Below are 16489 nucleotides of genomic sequence, written 5' to 3'. Positions count from 1 at the left end.
TGAGTGAAAATGCAAACACAGACAAAAGCATGGATGTAAGAATAGATAAGCAACAATAGAATTTAACTATGGAATTTAACTATGGTTATATTTTCTAATTCTTCAAAATTGAGAACTGATACAATAAATATGAATAAGCATATTTAAAAGCCCCCTCCTACATACTTTAAAATGATACCTTACTACATATTTTAGGTTAAAATTTTAGCATGTCTAATTGTATTTTAATCCTGAAAATTCTCACAAGAAAGGCAAAACAAGTATCATTCTCATTCTACAGTTGAGGAATTGAGGTTCTGCGTTTATGGGTCTCGCTTAAAGTTACATAACTATTTATAGAGACCAGATTAGTATGCAGGTGTTCTAACTGCCAGTACTGTGCCCTTCTAACACACTATGCTGATTTCCCCAAAACAGAAATATAGAAAATGAGACCTGTTTTCTTATGACAAATGTATTTGATATTTGTCTCAAGCAAAAGGAAATAATATAGAGCAAAAGTAATAGGTACTACCAGGTTTCAGATATGTTCAACAGAGTTCCAGTTATTTCTGTTCCCTAGGACTCTTTCTTCATTATGTCCTTTTTTTTTATTTCCCAAAAGAGTGAAGCAGTAGAAGTGAAATAGAAATGGCTCACATGTGGCAGATGAAAACAGAACTCCACTCACGTTTTTTTTCCATCTCTATTATCATTTATTTATTCTGAGGTATTGTGACTTTTGAAACTCAGAGTTAAGAACAGAATGAACCTCAGCAAAACTTTGCCAATAAATATCATATTTTAGTCACAACCAAGCTGTTTCCAATGGTTTGTTTTAAGAACAAAGCTTCTGCTATAATATAAAAATCACTGCAAATAAATGATACTGTTTTCAACATGCTATAAAAAAAGCTGACAGTATAAACAACAATAAATCTCATAATTAACTAACTATAAATGCATAACATAGAACAAGATAGATTACATATATTTATATACATATACATAAGTGCACTTCTTAAGAGAATGATAGCTATTCAAATTTTCTATCTTATATAGTAAATTTTGATCAGAATAAAACTCCTGTAGAAAGGTAGATCTCTTTCCTTTTCTTCAGATGAATTTTAATTGTTTCTGTTCATATATAGCAATGTCAGTTGGTTTATTCATTAATCCAATATTTTCAGTTAAGATTGAATTCATAATAGGAACCCCAATAAGTGAGAAAAACCCCATTCTCTTTTGGGGGTTTGAGTCAAGCAAGGACAGAAGAGAATTGGAGACAAGCTGGCTTTTTATCGTATTTATCTCCCTTGGTTTCCAGATTGTAAATCGCATGCAGGCTGTAGAGTTATTTGGCTGGATTCTGGTCTTTTCTAGTACTTGAACATTCTCTTCTGGAAGATGGGGCCCTGCTTTGCCTCGCTAGTCAGTACTACAAAGAAATAGGCTGATCTTACATTTCTGTAGCTTCTGGGTCATCTCCAGGTCTCATCTGATGGCATGCATGCAAAGGGACAAGTTAGAATGACTAATGACTATTTGCTAATTTTAAAGCTATATTTATGAGCTGGGCTCAAATTCTAGTTCATATCCTTTATTAGCCCTTTATTTAAAAAGAAAATATCTTGATTTCATATTCAGTTTTATAGGTCAGAACCTCAAATATTTTCTACCTTCTGGGGAATAGTAAAAAAAAAAAATCCATGGCTTAGGTCACAGTGATAAACTGAATTATGAACACTGAAAATATCAAATGATAGGATTTATAAATGAGATATATTTAATAATTTGTAAATTATTAATGGGAAACTATTTTTAATTGCAATTTAGGAAATACTTGTCATTGTTCTGCACTGGAGATGGGTTTGAATTATTCTTTACATATTTCTTCTCCTTTCTCTGGCAAGGAAGCTTTCTTCTTGGGTACGTAAGTCATACTAGAAAAAGAATGCTTTCTAAATGTAGATAGTCTTCTCCTAAAGTTTCCACCTGAAAAGAAATATAGGAGAGGGTCAAAGCAACAATTGGATGCAGCTAGAGATAAGGTTATGACCACTGACTTCTGCATCCTTAAGACAGAATCACAGGGTCTAGCTTCACTGTGTAAAAAGTAAAGGTGGATAGTTCGTTGAATATGATATGGCATGAAGCTAATTAAAAAGGCAGCTGTCACAACTACGATCATTCCTATAGCCTTTCTACGACTTGGCAGATTTTTCTTCATTGAATTTTTTAGTAAGGTCAGAATGATCATTGTGTAACAGACAATTATGATGACAAAAGGGATGATGAAGCCAACGAATAATGACACATAGTGCAAGACCAAAACATATTTTTTAGTTTGATTGTCCTGTGGGGGCTCAAAGCATTTAGTATTGTTTTTCTCATCTTGGTAAGATTTGGACATTAAAAATGGAGAACTAGTCAAGATCACAAAAATCCAAATTCCAATAGACACAAACCTGGCTTTTTTCTGTGTAACCAAATTAATGTTCTGGACAGGAAAAACAATAGCAACACACCGGAAAAAGCTCATTGCTGTCATAAAGAAAATGCTACAATAGAGGTTAACATACAAGGCATATGTGGTGAGGCGGCACAAAAAGTCACCAAAGAACCACTTGCCTTTGTGCACATAATAGACCACACGGAGAGGCAATGTACAAACACACAGTAGATCTGCTATGGCTAGATTAGTCATGTATACTTGGAAGGCTGATTTCTCATGATACGTTTTTATGAGGACATAGAGCACAAAGCTATTGCCAAAGAAACCCACAACAGAGATCATAGAGTACATTGTGGAGTACACTTGATTGCGGAAGTCGTCGATTGTGTCGTGGCATGTGTTATTACTGGCAGAAGATATTGTCAGATTTTCATCCATGTTCTCCAGGAATGTCTGCTTGGTGCCTACAACATATGAAAAGATCTTGTCAATTAAACTAGCTCTTTAAATCATAGTGCATGCTAATTAATCTCATAGTGCCACTATAATTTTATATGTAATTAAATATTAAATAGATTTTTATTATTTTTTGAAAATTTCATACATATACACAATGTGTATTTTGATCATGCCCAGCCTCTGCCTTGCCATCCAAGCCCCTCTCAGCGTGTCTCCCTCCCAATTTCATCTTCTCTCTTTCTCTCCTTTTAAAAAATAACTCACTGACTCCAATAAGTGCTGCTCACATGCACATTCACCACAGCTGGAAGCAATTGTTGTCAGGTAATGAGGAGAGAGTCACTTGAACTTTGCCCCCAGGAGAAAGGTCTGGGTCCTCCAGACCTGAAGAAAACTTTTTTCCTCTTTTCTCATCTATGTTTTCCTAAAAGAAGTCTTCTTAATTCCCAAGACCTAAGTAAAATATCTCCCTCATATTGTAGATTGTACTGCTCCAGTACTATTCCATAAAATTGCCCTTGAATGAATTTATGATTTTTTACTTAGAGAAAAAGCTTTAAATATACTTGTTTTACATATATGGGTGTGTATGTATGTATCTATCATCATCAATCATCATCATCATCTAATTATTATTGTTTTGCTTTATAAGAGCTTTAAGTTTAGTAAGTGGCTAAAATCTGCACAACAATTCTTTCTTTTCCATAAAAGAAAACTCTTCACATCTTCTGGATGTAGGTCATGCCCAGGGAAAACAATCTAATTCATGTTGATGAAACTCACTCCTGCAGAAGAGATTCTTAATCTGGGATTAACTCTATTTAGAACCATAGAACACCACAGCAGAAATCTAGTGGCCACATAGTTATGATAACAATGACAATAAAGTACCAGAGAGGTGAAATCCATAGTTGAAAAAGCTGTGCCATAGTGTAAGGCTCTGAGGAAAGATATGGCATAGTTAGTCAGAATGTACTTTTGGGTGAGGCAATAGTTGTAGCTGTTCATTCCCGTTCTCTTCTCAGACTGGTACTCAAAGCTTTGAGTTTCGCCGTACTCAGTTCTTTCATAGCAAAAGATTAGTATTTGGTCTATCCAAGTTCATCCTGGCAGCTAACAGCCTCTGATTAGAAACAGTGAGGGATGAGATAGCATAGATATAGTCATTTCTTCAGGATTCTACAGATCTTGTCACTTCCTTTTCAAAGTGGAAGCAGTTCAATACCTAGTCTCTTATTGATTTGTTGACTTTTCTTTATCTTTCGCTCCCTGGTAAACAAGGTGTCTCGGAGAATGCTTAAGAGTTGAAGAACTGCTAGTGTGGAATAGGATGGATCTTGTCAACATAGCAGGAATATGGAAGCAGACAGATCTGGTGGTTGTTGCAGGTGGAATAGAACTTGCCAGGCTTCCATCCAGGAACAGTTTCATTTGCTGTTCATGATGTGTCAGCCATCCATCTTGCCATTCCAGCTATTTATATTTTTTCTAGCCTTTAAAATGCCACTTTCAACAAGAGCTATTGATATAAGATTTTTGAAAAGGAAGAGGGATAATTATAAGGTTATAGAAAAAAACCAGCCCACCATTTCTAACTTTAGCATTAGTTTTCAATTTGTGTTCCAGGTTTCTTTTTGTATTGGCTTCCTGAATTCAGGTAAAGGAAGGGAAACTTCTCTGAATTAATCCTAACATTTTTGTTGCTACCATTTTAGGCAAACTGAGCCATTTTATGCCACGAGGCACTAGATGGTGCTATTGAGATTTTTTATATAGCTTTTCCCCTTTTAGTTTTATTCACAACATTTTAGAAATCAATGTAGCATGCTTTTAAATATGTTTTTATAATATGATATACAGCAGATCTTATATTGTTGCCATGAAATAATTACTAATGACTTTATGAATGATGATTTGATATCTGTATATACTGTGAACTGACTTCCACTAGAAAGTAGGTTAACAGCTCTGTCTCAAGCCCACCTTGGTGGTATATTTCTGTAATCTTCACACTGGGAAAGTTGAGGCAGGAAGATGATGTATTTGGAATCAGCCTGGGCCACATAGGGAGACCTTGGCTCAAAAGCAGTAAACAGACCAAATAAAAAATACATCTACCATCTCATGTCCTTTCTATTTCATTGTTCAGATTGAATTGCACCTTCTTAACTATGCCTTCTTTCATTGTCCTTCCAAAGAAAGTTCTATCCTTGTAGAACTCCTGGAGAATTTTCAGTCTGTCTTGCACATCAGTGGTGTGTTTTCTTCTCTTCTGGACTCTGGTTGATAAATAAGGCAGCGCTTTATACAGGACCAGTTACTCATCTTCTTTGTCCATAAATATTCAATGTTAATTGGAATGACAGAAACCTTACCATTTGAAAGCATAATTATTCATTTGAAACCACTTAGAGTGATATTTCTTGGCACTATAATTTAAAGTCTTTTCAACTTTGGAGACTAAAGATGCTGATGTAAACAAACTGCTTCCTAAAGTACTAAGAAACTAAATTATAAAGCTTAATTTTAAGGGTTAAAATACCCATACTGTTGACATACAAATATTTCTTCATTCATTGCACATTACAAATAAATTTGAAGTTCTCTGCTGCTTGAACAAAAGATGCCAAATAGAGCTAATAAAAAACAATGAAAAAGAACACCAAGACATGAATGCTATCTAATTCCGTTAACAACCAGCAGAGCTCTTTGAAACAGAATGGACTTCCTTATAAATTTCAGTATTCAGGTTTGAATCTTTATTTACACAGAAACCAATTATTTATATTAAGCCATGAAAAGAAAACTATAGAATTTTAAAACAAGGACTAAATTTTAAAGGGGTAGAAATCACTTAGTGTAAAGTAGCCTTTTGAAATATAATGACATAAAATGTCTGTGCAACACGTAATTAGGTTTTGCATAATTTATTGTGATTTTCCTAATGATGTGACCCCTAGGAGATGGACACTGAGAGTTCCTTTGGAAGCCTGTCCTGCCTTCAAACAGCTCACAGTTGGGAAAGGAAGTGGGTGCTGAGGAGTAATAACTCAGTTGTTTGGAGAGGTTGTAGTAAGTCTAGTAAAAGTCACTTTAGCACAAAGCAAATGAATCACGGATTGATTAATGAAAGGAAGCAGTAAGCACAAATGGTGCCGACTTTATTTCAGTACAGATGATGAGAAACACAACTTCCTTAAGAAAATTGCACATTGAAAAAACCGAGTTCATTCTGAAACCGGAGCCATACCTCTTTCTGGCACTGTAGTACCTCCACAAAGTTTCCTTCTTATTGTAGCCCCTGTTCTTACGTTGTAACGTCAGAGTACGCTCAAGCTGAAATCATAAATTACAGAAAAGAGTTAGTGACCTCAGGAGCAGCCCGGAAGGGTCATGGGAACGTAGCAGCCTTAAGTGCAGGTCCAGAGTGTGATGGCACATCAAAGCTATACTGACAGATTTAGGGCTGCCCGTTGGCTTCCATGCCTCCTTGCTTTCCCTTCATCTTTTTACATTCCCAAGGGGAGGGAGACTTGGAATAGGGACCATGAGTGGTCACAGATGTTTGCATTCAAAGATGAACATAACATTTTAAAATATTTTTTCTAGGAAATGATATTTTTCTATACATATTTAATGATAAAGCTTAAATAGGAAATAATTTGGAAAATCTCATCTAAGGACTTAGTTTTCTAGGAATAGGCATTAGAATATTAAACAAGATTTTCTTAATTTGCTTGGAGCACAATTTTGTTTAAAAGAAGAATGGATAATGGGCTTGAACTAGATCCCCAGACTCAAAAGACTCAAAATAGTACTTGGCTTTGGCCACTAATTTCACATATATACTTCTGGAGAGCAATAGTTTTAGAAGTTTGGATACTTAAACTTTAAGGTGTGTGTGTCCTTTCAAAAAATTACTGTTATGAATCAAACAGATACAATACATATGTCAGAAATGAATACAGAAAGGCTTTCCTGAGGCAGTAGCAACCTGACACTTCTCAATTTTTGTTGTGTTATGGTGACCCTCATTCTTGTGTGCCAGAAAGATTCCCCAGAGACTGCCACTTTTTCTTTATGTGTGGTCCCAGTGTTAATAAAATAAACACCTTCTTCCAGTTTATTTTTGTAAGGTAGATGCAGGCTGGAACTTTCCAAAGGAAATCTTCTGACAAAGAAATGGAAATAAAAAGAGAAAATAAAGGAAATTCAAAGATATAAAATGTGTTCACCCTGTACTTCGGCAACAATTTCTTTTGGGGTATTTCTAATATCTTCTCCTTTTTTCCATTGTCCTCCTTTCTCCAGGTAAGGAGTCACCCTTCGGAATCTGCTATAGTCTGGTCAAGTGTCTGTTGCTGATTGAGTATTACTCAAGTTGGCTCTTAAATTTTGTTAATCAGGCAGTAACTGTTTTTTTTTTATTTGCTTCACCCATGTCTTAACACACTGATAAAGACTTACTAAATGAATCTTAAATGTATAAAATATTTCTGATTAAGAAGCTATGCTCATCTAACCTAGAAAGAAAATTTCGGCACTGTCATAAATTTTCGTTTAAAAAAAAAGAGTTTCTCCTTAGACTGCAACAAAAAGAAAGCTTATGAATTCATAAAATGAATATGTGAGAAGTGTAATCTTTTAAATTTAGCATACTAAGCAGTTATTCGTCTTTGTGGTGGTTGTGCAATTATAATCTATATGCACAAATGAGTGTCATATTGTCTAGGACATAGTGTCGTTTTTTTCCTTCAAGTTCACAATTGTGAGGCAATCCCATTTCCTTTTGAGTTCTTTGCTTTGCATATAGCAGGCATTCAGTATTCAGTGATCAAACATCTTGCCCCTCTTTCCCTTTTAATTTACCTGCAGACTCTTGTTTCTGATAGCAACTTCTGCCAGATCAGGGATTGCCACTTTTTTTATTTTTTAAATTTATTTATTTATTAAGGATTTTTGCCTCGTCCCCGCAACCGCTTCCCATTTCCCTCCCCCTCCCCCGATCAAGCTCCCTCCCTCATCTGCTCGAAGAGAGCAATCAGGGTTCCCTGACCTGTGGGAAGCCCAAGGACTGCCCACCTCTATCCAGGTCTCGTAAGGAGATTGCCATTTTTAAGCACATGCAGGGGAGGTGTTGAAGTAAAAGAATAATTATGCAATTTTTGTGTGTATGTGTGTGCACTGGGTATAAACTTCAGGCCCTTACCAATGCATGTATTCTATCAGCAACCTCATAAAAAAATCTCTCTCTCTCTCTCTCTCTCTCTCTCTCTCTCTCTCTCTCTCTCTCTCTCTCTCTCTCTCCCTCTCTCTCGTGTGTGTGTGGTATATACATATGCCATGTGTGGTATATACATAGGAGTCAGAGGAAGATATTAGGTGTCTTCTATCACTCTTTGCTTTTGCTTTTATTCCCTTAAGGCAGGGTCTCTGACTGAACCTGGGGATGTAGCTTATTGACTGAGCTGCCTCAGCAAGTTCAAGTAATCCTCCTGTCTTTATCTATCTACCCCCAGTCCTGGGGTTATAGATGTGTGTGACTATGCCTGGGTTTTTACATGGGTACAAGGGGTTTGAACTCAGGTACTGACAGTTGTTTGTATAAGTGCACCCATGAACAATACTTGTCAGCTTGGATATATGATTCTGATTCAAATCATTCAATTCTTTTACTTGACTCATGTTCAGTCAGTAGCGTTTATAGGGCCCTTATTCTTACAAAGGAAAGGGTATTTTCCTATAAGGAAGTATTTGCTTGCTAGACCTTGAATACATTAAAACGTTAAGAGAATAAATTAAGAGAGTAAATAAGAGAACTCAGAAATATTATAACAACACAAGGACCCAACTTACTTGCTTACCGGTTTTTAGATGTGACACAAATCTGTAGACATGTATATATATATATATATAAATCAATTATATATTATTTTAACCTACCTAGTCTCCAGGCTGCTATCTTCCATTAAATAGCACTGGTGCCTTTTCTATTTTTAGTAAAAGAAAATGTTGTTCTTGACCATCGTAACCCAATTTAATTTTTTCTCCCCTGATATGGATGAGATACGACATATTGTTTTTACGTTTATAATAATTGTACCTTTATGATGACTTTTATTTATTACTTTGTCATAGTCATCTGTGGTCACTTAATATAATGCTCCTCATTACTTTTTCTTGAGTTCCACTATCAAAAACAGCGGTAAGCACATTTTATTAGTTTTATATTTCCTGCTGGGCCTGGTATATAGTGCATTTTAAATATTGGTAGACTTGAGTTAATCCATTTGCTGTATCATTTTATTATGTGTGTTCAAAATGAGAGAGAATTGTAGAATGGAGAAAAACCATGATTGGAAATTTGAAGGACTAGGTGCCTGCAGACCTGAACCATACCTCAGTTTGTGGTGGGTGATTAATTAAGTGAACTTTGAAAAAAACACTTCCTCTCTGTCAAACCATTACTTATTTGCAATACAATAGGGTTAGATTTTATGACCTCTAAAGTCCCTTCTAATTTATCATTCAATAAATCTGTAAAGATCAGGACTATTTTTTTCTCGAGAGCATGTAATATGTGATTTATAGCTGCAGTAAAGAACACGGACATAAATTGTTTGCAACTTTAGCTGTGTTTAGAATGTATGGCTTGCTCAGGCTTTCTAAAGACAGCATGATAGCTAGTTCTAGATATGATGCTATTTTCTAAACTGGGTGATAATTATGATTAAAAGTTGCTCTGTCTGCCAGGGCTCACCGATACTCCTCTCTGTGCTTACCCCTTTTAAAGTTACCCCTTCTGGTTTTGATAGTATGAAAATAGCTTTGATAACACATGCTTGTATACAGGTTGTGTTATCTCTATAAACCGAACTTTCTAAAATATGCTACACAATTATATACATTCACTTTGTAAACTTGAAGATAATTCTGTAAAGTACATGCCATTGTTAGCCCAGTTTTACATTTGAGAATGCAGAGACAAGGAGAAACAATTAGCTTTGAAGTTCATTAAGCTCTGAAGGTATTTTGTTTGTTTCTTTTTATCATCCCCTGTATCAGGTGCCCATCTTGCTTGATCACATGGCTCTAGGGTTCCATGACTCATTATTTATCCATTCATATAGATCTTAGCAGTTGCTTCGGTTGCTGGGAAAGTATGATTTTTCCTGAATGTGGGCAATATTTGTTCTTTTTTTTTAATTTATTTATTTATTAAGGATTTCTGCCTCGTCCCCACAACCGCTTCCCATTTCCCTCCCCCTCCCCCGATCAAGTCCCCCCCCCCCCCTCATCTGCTCGAAGAGCAATCAGGGTTCCCTGACCTGTGGGAAGCCCAAGGACTGCCCACCTCTATCCAGGTCTCGTAAGGTGAGCATTCAAACTGCCTAGGCTCCCACAAAGCCAGTACGTGCAGTAGGATCAAAAACCCACTGCAGTTGTTCTTGAATTCTCAGTATTCCTCATTGTCCGCTATGTTCAGCTAGTCCGGATTTATCCCATGCTTTTTCAGAACTAGGCCAGCTGGCCTTGGTGAGATCCCAATAGAACATCCCCATTGTCTTAGTGTGTGGGTGCACCCCTCGTGGTCCTGAGTTCCTTGCTCGTGCTCCGTCTCCTTCTGCTCCTGATTTGGACCTTGAGATTTCTGTCCGGTGCTCCCGTGTGGGTCTCTGTCTCTGTCTCCTTTCATCGCCTGATGAAGGTTAATATTCCTGAGGATGCCTATGTGTTTGTCTTTGGATTCACCGTATTTAGCTTCTCTAGGAACATGAATTATAGGCTCAATGTCCTTTATTTATGGCTAGAAACCAAATATGAGTGAGTACATCCCATGTTCCTCTTTTTGGGTCTGGCTTACCTCACTCAGGATAGTGTTTTCTATTTCCATCCATTTGTATGCAAAATTCAAGAAGTCCTTGTTTTTTACTGCTGAGTAATACTCTAATATGTATATATTCCATACTTTCTTCATCCATTCTTCCGTTGAAGGGCATCTAGGTTGTTTCCAGGTTCTGGCTATTACAAACAATGCTGCCATGAACATAGTTGAGCATATACTTTTGTTGTATGATAGGGCCTCTCTTGGGTATATTCCCAAGAGTGGTATTGCTGGATCCAGGGGTAGGTTGATCCCGAATTTCCTGAGAAACCGAAACACTGCTTTCCAGAGTGGTTGCACAAGTTTGCATTCCCACCAGCAATGGGTGAGTGTACCCCTTTCTCCACAACCTCTCCAGCAAAGGCTATCATTGGTGTTTTTTATTTTAGCCATTCTGACAGGTGTAAGGTGGTATCTTAAAGTTGTCTTGATTTGCATTTCCCTGATCGCTAAGGAAGTTGAGCATGACCTTAAGTGTCTTTTGGCCATTTGAAGTTCTTCTGTTGAGAATTCTCTGTTCAGATCAGTGCCCCATTTTATAATTGGGTTGATTAGCCTTTTACGGTCTAGTTTCTTGAGTTCTTTATATATTTTGGAGATCAAACCTTTGTCAGTTGCAGGGTTGGTGAAGCTCTTCTCCCAGTCAGTGGGTTGTCTTTTTGTCTTAGTGACAGTGTCCTTTGCTTTACAGAAGCTTCTCAGCCTCAGGAAGTCCCATTTATTCAATGATGCCCTTAGTGTCTGTGCTGCTGGGGTTATACATAGGAAGTGGTCTCCTGTGCCCATGTGCTGTAGAGTACTTCCCACTTTCTCTTCTAACAGGTTCAGTGTGTTCGGACTGATATTGAGGTCTTTAATCCATTTGGATTTGAGTTTTGTGCATGGTGATAGATATGGATCTATTTTCATTCTTCTACAGATTGACATCCAGTTTTGCCAGCACCATTTGTTGAAGATGCTCTCTTTTTTCCATTGTATACTTTTAGCTCCTTTATCGAAGATCAGGTGTTCATAGGTTTGTGGGTTAATGTCAGGGTCTTCTATTCGATTCCATTGGTCGACTTCTCTGTTTTTATGCCAATACCAAGCTGTTTTCAATACTGTAGCTCTGTAATAGAGTTTGAAGTCAGGGATGGTAATGCCTCCAGACAAACCTTTATTGTATAAGATTGTTTTGGCTATCCTGGGTTTTTTGTTTTTCCATATAAAGTTGATTATTGTCTTCTCCAGATCTGTGAAGAATTTTGATGGGATTTTGATGGGGATTGCATTGAATCTATAGATTGCTTTTGGTAGAATTGCCATTTTTACTATGTTGGTCCTCCCAATCCAAGAGCAAGGGAGGTCTTTCCATTTTCTGGTGTCTTCTTCAATTTCTTTCTTCAAAGACTTATAGTTCTTGTCAAGTAGATCTTTCACTTCCTTGGTCAGGGTTACCCCAAGGTATTTTATGCTATTTGTGGCTATCGTGAAAGGTGATGCTTCTCTGATTTCCCTCTCTGCTTCCTTATCCTTGGTGTATAGGAAGGCAACTGATTTTTTGGAGTTGATCTTGTATCCTGCCACGTTACTAAAGCTGTTTATCAGCTGTAGGAGTTCTTTGGTAGAATTTTTGGGGTCGCTTATGTACACTATCATATCATCTGCAAATAACGAAAGCTTAACTTCTTCCTTTCCAATACGAATCCCTTTGATCTCCTTATGTTGTCTTATTGCTATTGCTAGAATTTCAAGCCCTATATTGAAGAGGTATGGCGAGAGTGGACATCCTTGTCGTGTTCCTGATTTTAGTGGGATGGCTTTGAGTTTTTCTCCGTTTAATTTAATGTTAGCTGTTGGCTTGCTGTAAATAGCTTTTATTATATTTAGGTAGGACCCTTGTATCCCTATTCTCTCCAAGACCTTTATCATAAAGGGGTGTTGAATTTTGTCGAATGCTTTTTCCGCATCTAGTGAAATGATCATGTGGTTTTTTTCTTTCAGTTTATTTATATGGTGGATTACATTGATAGATTTGCGTATGTTGAACCAGCCCTGCATCTCTGGGATGAAGCCTACTTGATCATAATGGATAATTTTTCTTATGTGTTCTTGGATTCGGTTTGCCAGTATTTTATTGAAGATTTTTGCGTCGATGTTCATGAGTGAGATCGGTCTGTAATTCTCTTTCTTGGTTGGGTCTTTTTGTGGTTTTGGTATCAGGGTAACTGTAGCTTCATAAAAGGAATTTGGCAATGACTCTTCTGATTCTATATTGTGAAATACCTTAAGGAGTATAGGTATTAATTCTTCTTGGAAGTTCTGGTAGAATTCTGCATTGAAACCATCTGGTCCTGGGCTTTTTTTCGAAGGGAGATTTTTGATAACCATTTCTAATTCTTCGCGAGAAACCGGTCTATTTAGATCATTCACCTGGTCTTGGTTTAGTTTTGGTATATGATACTTATTTAAAAAAATGTCCATTTCTTTTGTATTTTCCAGTTTTGTGGCATACAGGCTTTTGTAGTAAGATCTAATGATTCTCTGAATTTCCTCTGTGTCTGTGGTTATGTCCCCCTTTTCATTTCTGATCTTATTTATTTGCGTGTTCTCTCTCTGTCGTTTAATTAGTTTGGATAGGGGTTTGTCGATCTTGTTGATTTTCTCCAAGAACCAGCTTTTTGTTTCATTGATTCTTTGGACTGTTTTCTGTGTTTCTATTTTGTTGATTTCAGCCCTCAGTTTTATTATTTCCAGTCTTCTACTTCTCCTGGGCGCGTCTGCTTCTTTTTTTTCTAGAGCTTTCAGGTGTGTTTTTAAGTCCCCAATGTATGCATTCTCCGTTTTCTTTAAGTGGGCACTTAGTGCTATGAACTTTCCTCTTAGCACTGCTTTCATTGTGTCCCATAGGTTTGAGTATGTTGTCCCTTTATTTTCATTAAATTCAAGGAAGACTTTAATTTCTTTCTTGATTTCTTCCTTGACCCAGGTGTGGTTCAGTAGTTGACTGTTCAGTTTCCATGAGTTTGTCGGTTTTTTGGGGGCAGCGTGGTTGTTGCCTTCTAACTTTAATCCGTGATGATCTGATAAGACACAGGTGGACACTGATATTTTGTTGTATCTGTGGAGGTTTCCTTTGTTTCCGAGTATGTGGTCAATTTTTGAGAAGGTTCCATGAGCTGCAGAGAAGAAGGTATATTCTTTCCTATTTGGGTGGAATGTTCTATAGATGTCTGTTAAGTCCATTTGCTTCATTACCTCCAATAATTCTCTTAATTCTCTATTAGGTTTCTGTCTGATTGACCTGTCCCTTGGAGAGAGAGGTGTGTTGAAGTCTCCTACTACTAGTGTGTGTGGTTTGATGTCTGCCTTGAGTTCTAGTAATATTTCTTTTACATAAGTAGGTGCTTTTATATTGGGGGCGTATATATTCAGGATTGAGACGTCCTCCTGATGAATTGTTCCTGTTATGAGTATAAAGTGACCGTCTCGGTCTCTTCTGATTGATTTTAGTTTGAAGTCAGTTTTGTTAGAAATTATTATGGCCACACCTGCTTTTTTCTTAGGACCATTTGCTTGAAACACCTTTTCCCAACCCTTTACTCTGAGTAGGTGCCTGTCTTTGTGGTTGAGATGTGTTTCTTGCAAACAGCAGAATGTTGGATCCTGTTTTCGTATCCAATCTTTTAGCCTGTGCCTTTTTATAGGTGAATTGAGCCCATTAATATTAAGTGATATTAATGACCAGTGGTTGTTTACTCCGGTTATTTTTATTGCTTTTGGTAGTAGAGATTGTGTGTCTCCTTTCTTTGAGATGTGCTCGTGAAGGGTCATTAGATGCCTGGGTTATTGTAGGCAGTGTTGGCAGTGTTGGATTCCTTGGGTTGCGATTTTCCTTCTATTACTTTCTGTAGGGCTGGATTTGTGGCTACGTATTGTTTAAATTTGTTCTTATCCTGGAATGTCTTGTTTTCTCCGTTGATAGTGAACGATAGCTTGGCTGGGTATAGTAGTTTGGGTTTGCATCCATGGTCTCTTAGCTTCTGCAGAACCTCTATCCAGGACCTTCTGGCTTTCATAGTTTCCATCGAGAAGTCAGGTGTAAGTCTGATCGGTTTACCTTTATAAGTTACTTGCCCTTTTTTCTTTTGCAGCTCTTAATATTCTTTCTTTAACCTGTATATTTTGTGTTTTGATTATTATATGGCGAGGAGATGTTTTTCTTTGATCCAGTCTGTTTGGTGTTCTGTATGCTTCTTGAATATTTAAATGAATATCTTTCTTTAAGTTGGGAAAGTTTTCTTCCATAATTTTGTTGAAAATATTTTCTGAGCCTTTGAGCTGTGACTCTTCTCCTTCTTCTATTCCTATTATTCTTAGGTTTGGTTTTTTTATTGTGTCCCATAGTTCCTGAATGTTTTGTGTTGAGAATTTGTTGGCTTTGCTGTTTTCTTTGATCTGTTCGTTTATTTTCTCTATGGTGTCCTCAGCATCTGAGAGTCTTTCTTCTAGCTCTTGTATTCTATTGATTATGCTTGTTTCTGTAGACTCTGCTCGTTGGCCTAGATTTTCCATATCCAGCTGGTCCTCAGTTTGTATTTTCTTCTTTGCCTTCATTTCAGTTTTCAATTCTTAAACTGTTTCCATTACCTGTTTGATAGTTTTTTCTTGGTTTCCCAGGGTATCATGTACGTATTTACTCATTTCTTCAAACTTTTTGTTATACTTCTCATCCATTTCTATAAGGGCATTTTTTACATGTTGTTTAAGGGACTCTATTATCTTCATAAAGTCGATTTTTTCCACTTCTTCTGTGTTAGGTTGTTCAAATACTTCTGTTGTAAGATCATTGGGTTCTGATGTTTTCATGTTGTTTTTCGGATTATTGGGTGAGTTCTTGCCTTGGCGCCTGCCCATCTCCTCCTATTGATCCTATCCAATGGATCCTTTAGTAACCGGATCAGGTTTCCCTGCTGGCCAAGGGCTCCGCTTACAAAATGCCCTCACTCTCTTTCGTGGTTCCTGCTGCAGGCCAAGAACCCTCTCATCCCTCCGAAGGATCTTCAGGACAGGACCAGGCTCCCCTTGTGCCAGTGACCTGGCCAACCAAAGGCCTACCTCTTTGATTCAATTGTAGTAGGGCGATCTGCTCTCCTTATTGCATGCCTGTCCCAGCCGCTTGGGTCTGGCCGCGCTCTGCAGCGTCTGGCGCCACCGCCGTGCCGCCGCCGCTGCGCCTCTGTGCGTCTGGCGCCGCCGCCGCTGCGCCTCTGTGCGTCTGGCGCCGCCGCCGCTGCGCCTCTGTGCCCAATATTTGTTCTTGGGCTTTAAAAATCTAAATAAATGAATCATTTTATTCCCAAGTATAAAATGTTTTTAACTTTGTTTTATTTAAACTAAGTAGAATCAGTGATCTAAACATTCCACATTTCACTTAAGACAACTGTTATTTCCTGTGTATTTCTGGAAAATTTCTTAATTTTCTGGGATCCAAAGTGCAGAATTAGGTCATTTTCATAGGTAATTTTTGAGTTCAAATTGCTTAGAAGCAAGCAAACTTGCTCTCAGTTCACTCTGCTCAGCACAGTGGCTTCTGCCATCTCTGCAGTTGTCAGTTGGATCTGACGACCTTTGAAAATGTTTCTTGTAAGAAAGCAAAGCTATTTTTTTATGAAATAAATACAATAAAAATAAATGTTTTTGTGTTCAAAAAATGACTATGTAATGTATTC

The 16489-nt window shown here is 37.3% G+C and overlaps 1 protein-coding gene across 1 annotated transcript in view; it reads right to left on the bottom strand.

Moving 5' to 3' along the window:
• Nucleotides 1-997: 997 nt before the first annotated feature.
• The window catches only part of LOC121444815 (cysteinyl leukotriene receptor 1), a 31301-nt gene continuing 15809 nt past the window's right edge, over nt 998-16489 (bottom strand). Inside the window, exons 2-3 of the mRNA XM_041646721.1 lie at nt 6144-6229; nt 998-2898 (exon numbers count right to left, since the gene is read on the bottom strand). Coding sequence (XP_041502655.1) covers nt 1856-2872 — 1017 coding nt within the window. The 5' untranslated portion in view covers nt 2873-2898; nt 6144-6229 and the 3' untranslated portion in view covers nt 998-1855. The remainder of the gene's footprint in view (nt 2899-6143; nt 6230-16489) is intronic.

Source organism: Microtus oregoni, unplaced genomic scaffold, assembly GCF_018167655.1.
Source record: "Microtus oregoni isolate MIOR12 unplaced genomic scaffold, Mior012 000142F_ref0000161, whole genome shotgun sequence".
In the NCBI taxonomy this organism is placed as follows: Eukaryota; Metazoa; Chordata; class Mammalia; order Rodentia; family Cricetidae; genus Microtus; species Microtus oregoni.
The sequence above is the reverse complement of the archived record's forward strand: the minus strand, read 5'-3'. Positions and strand labels throughout refer to the sequence as shown.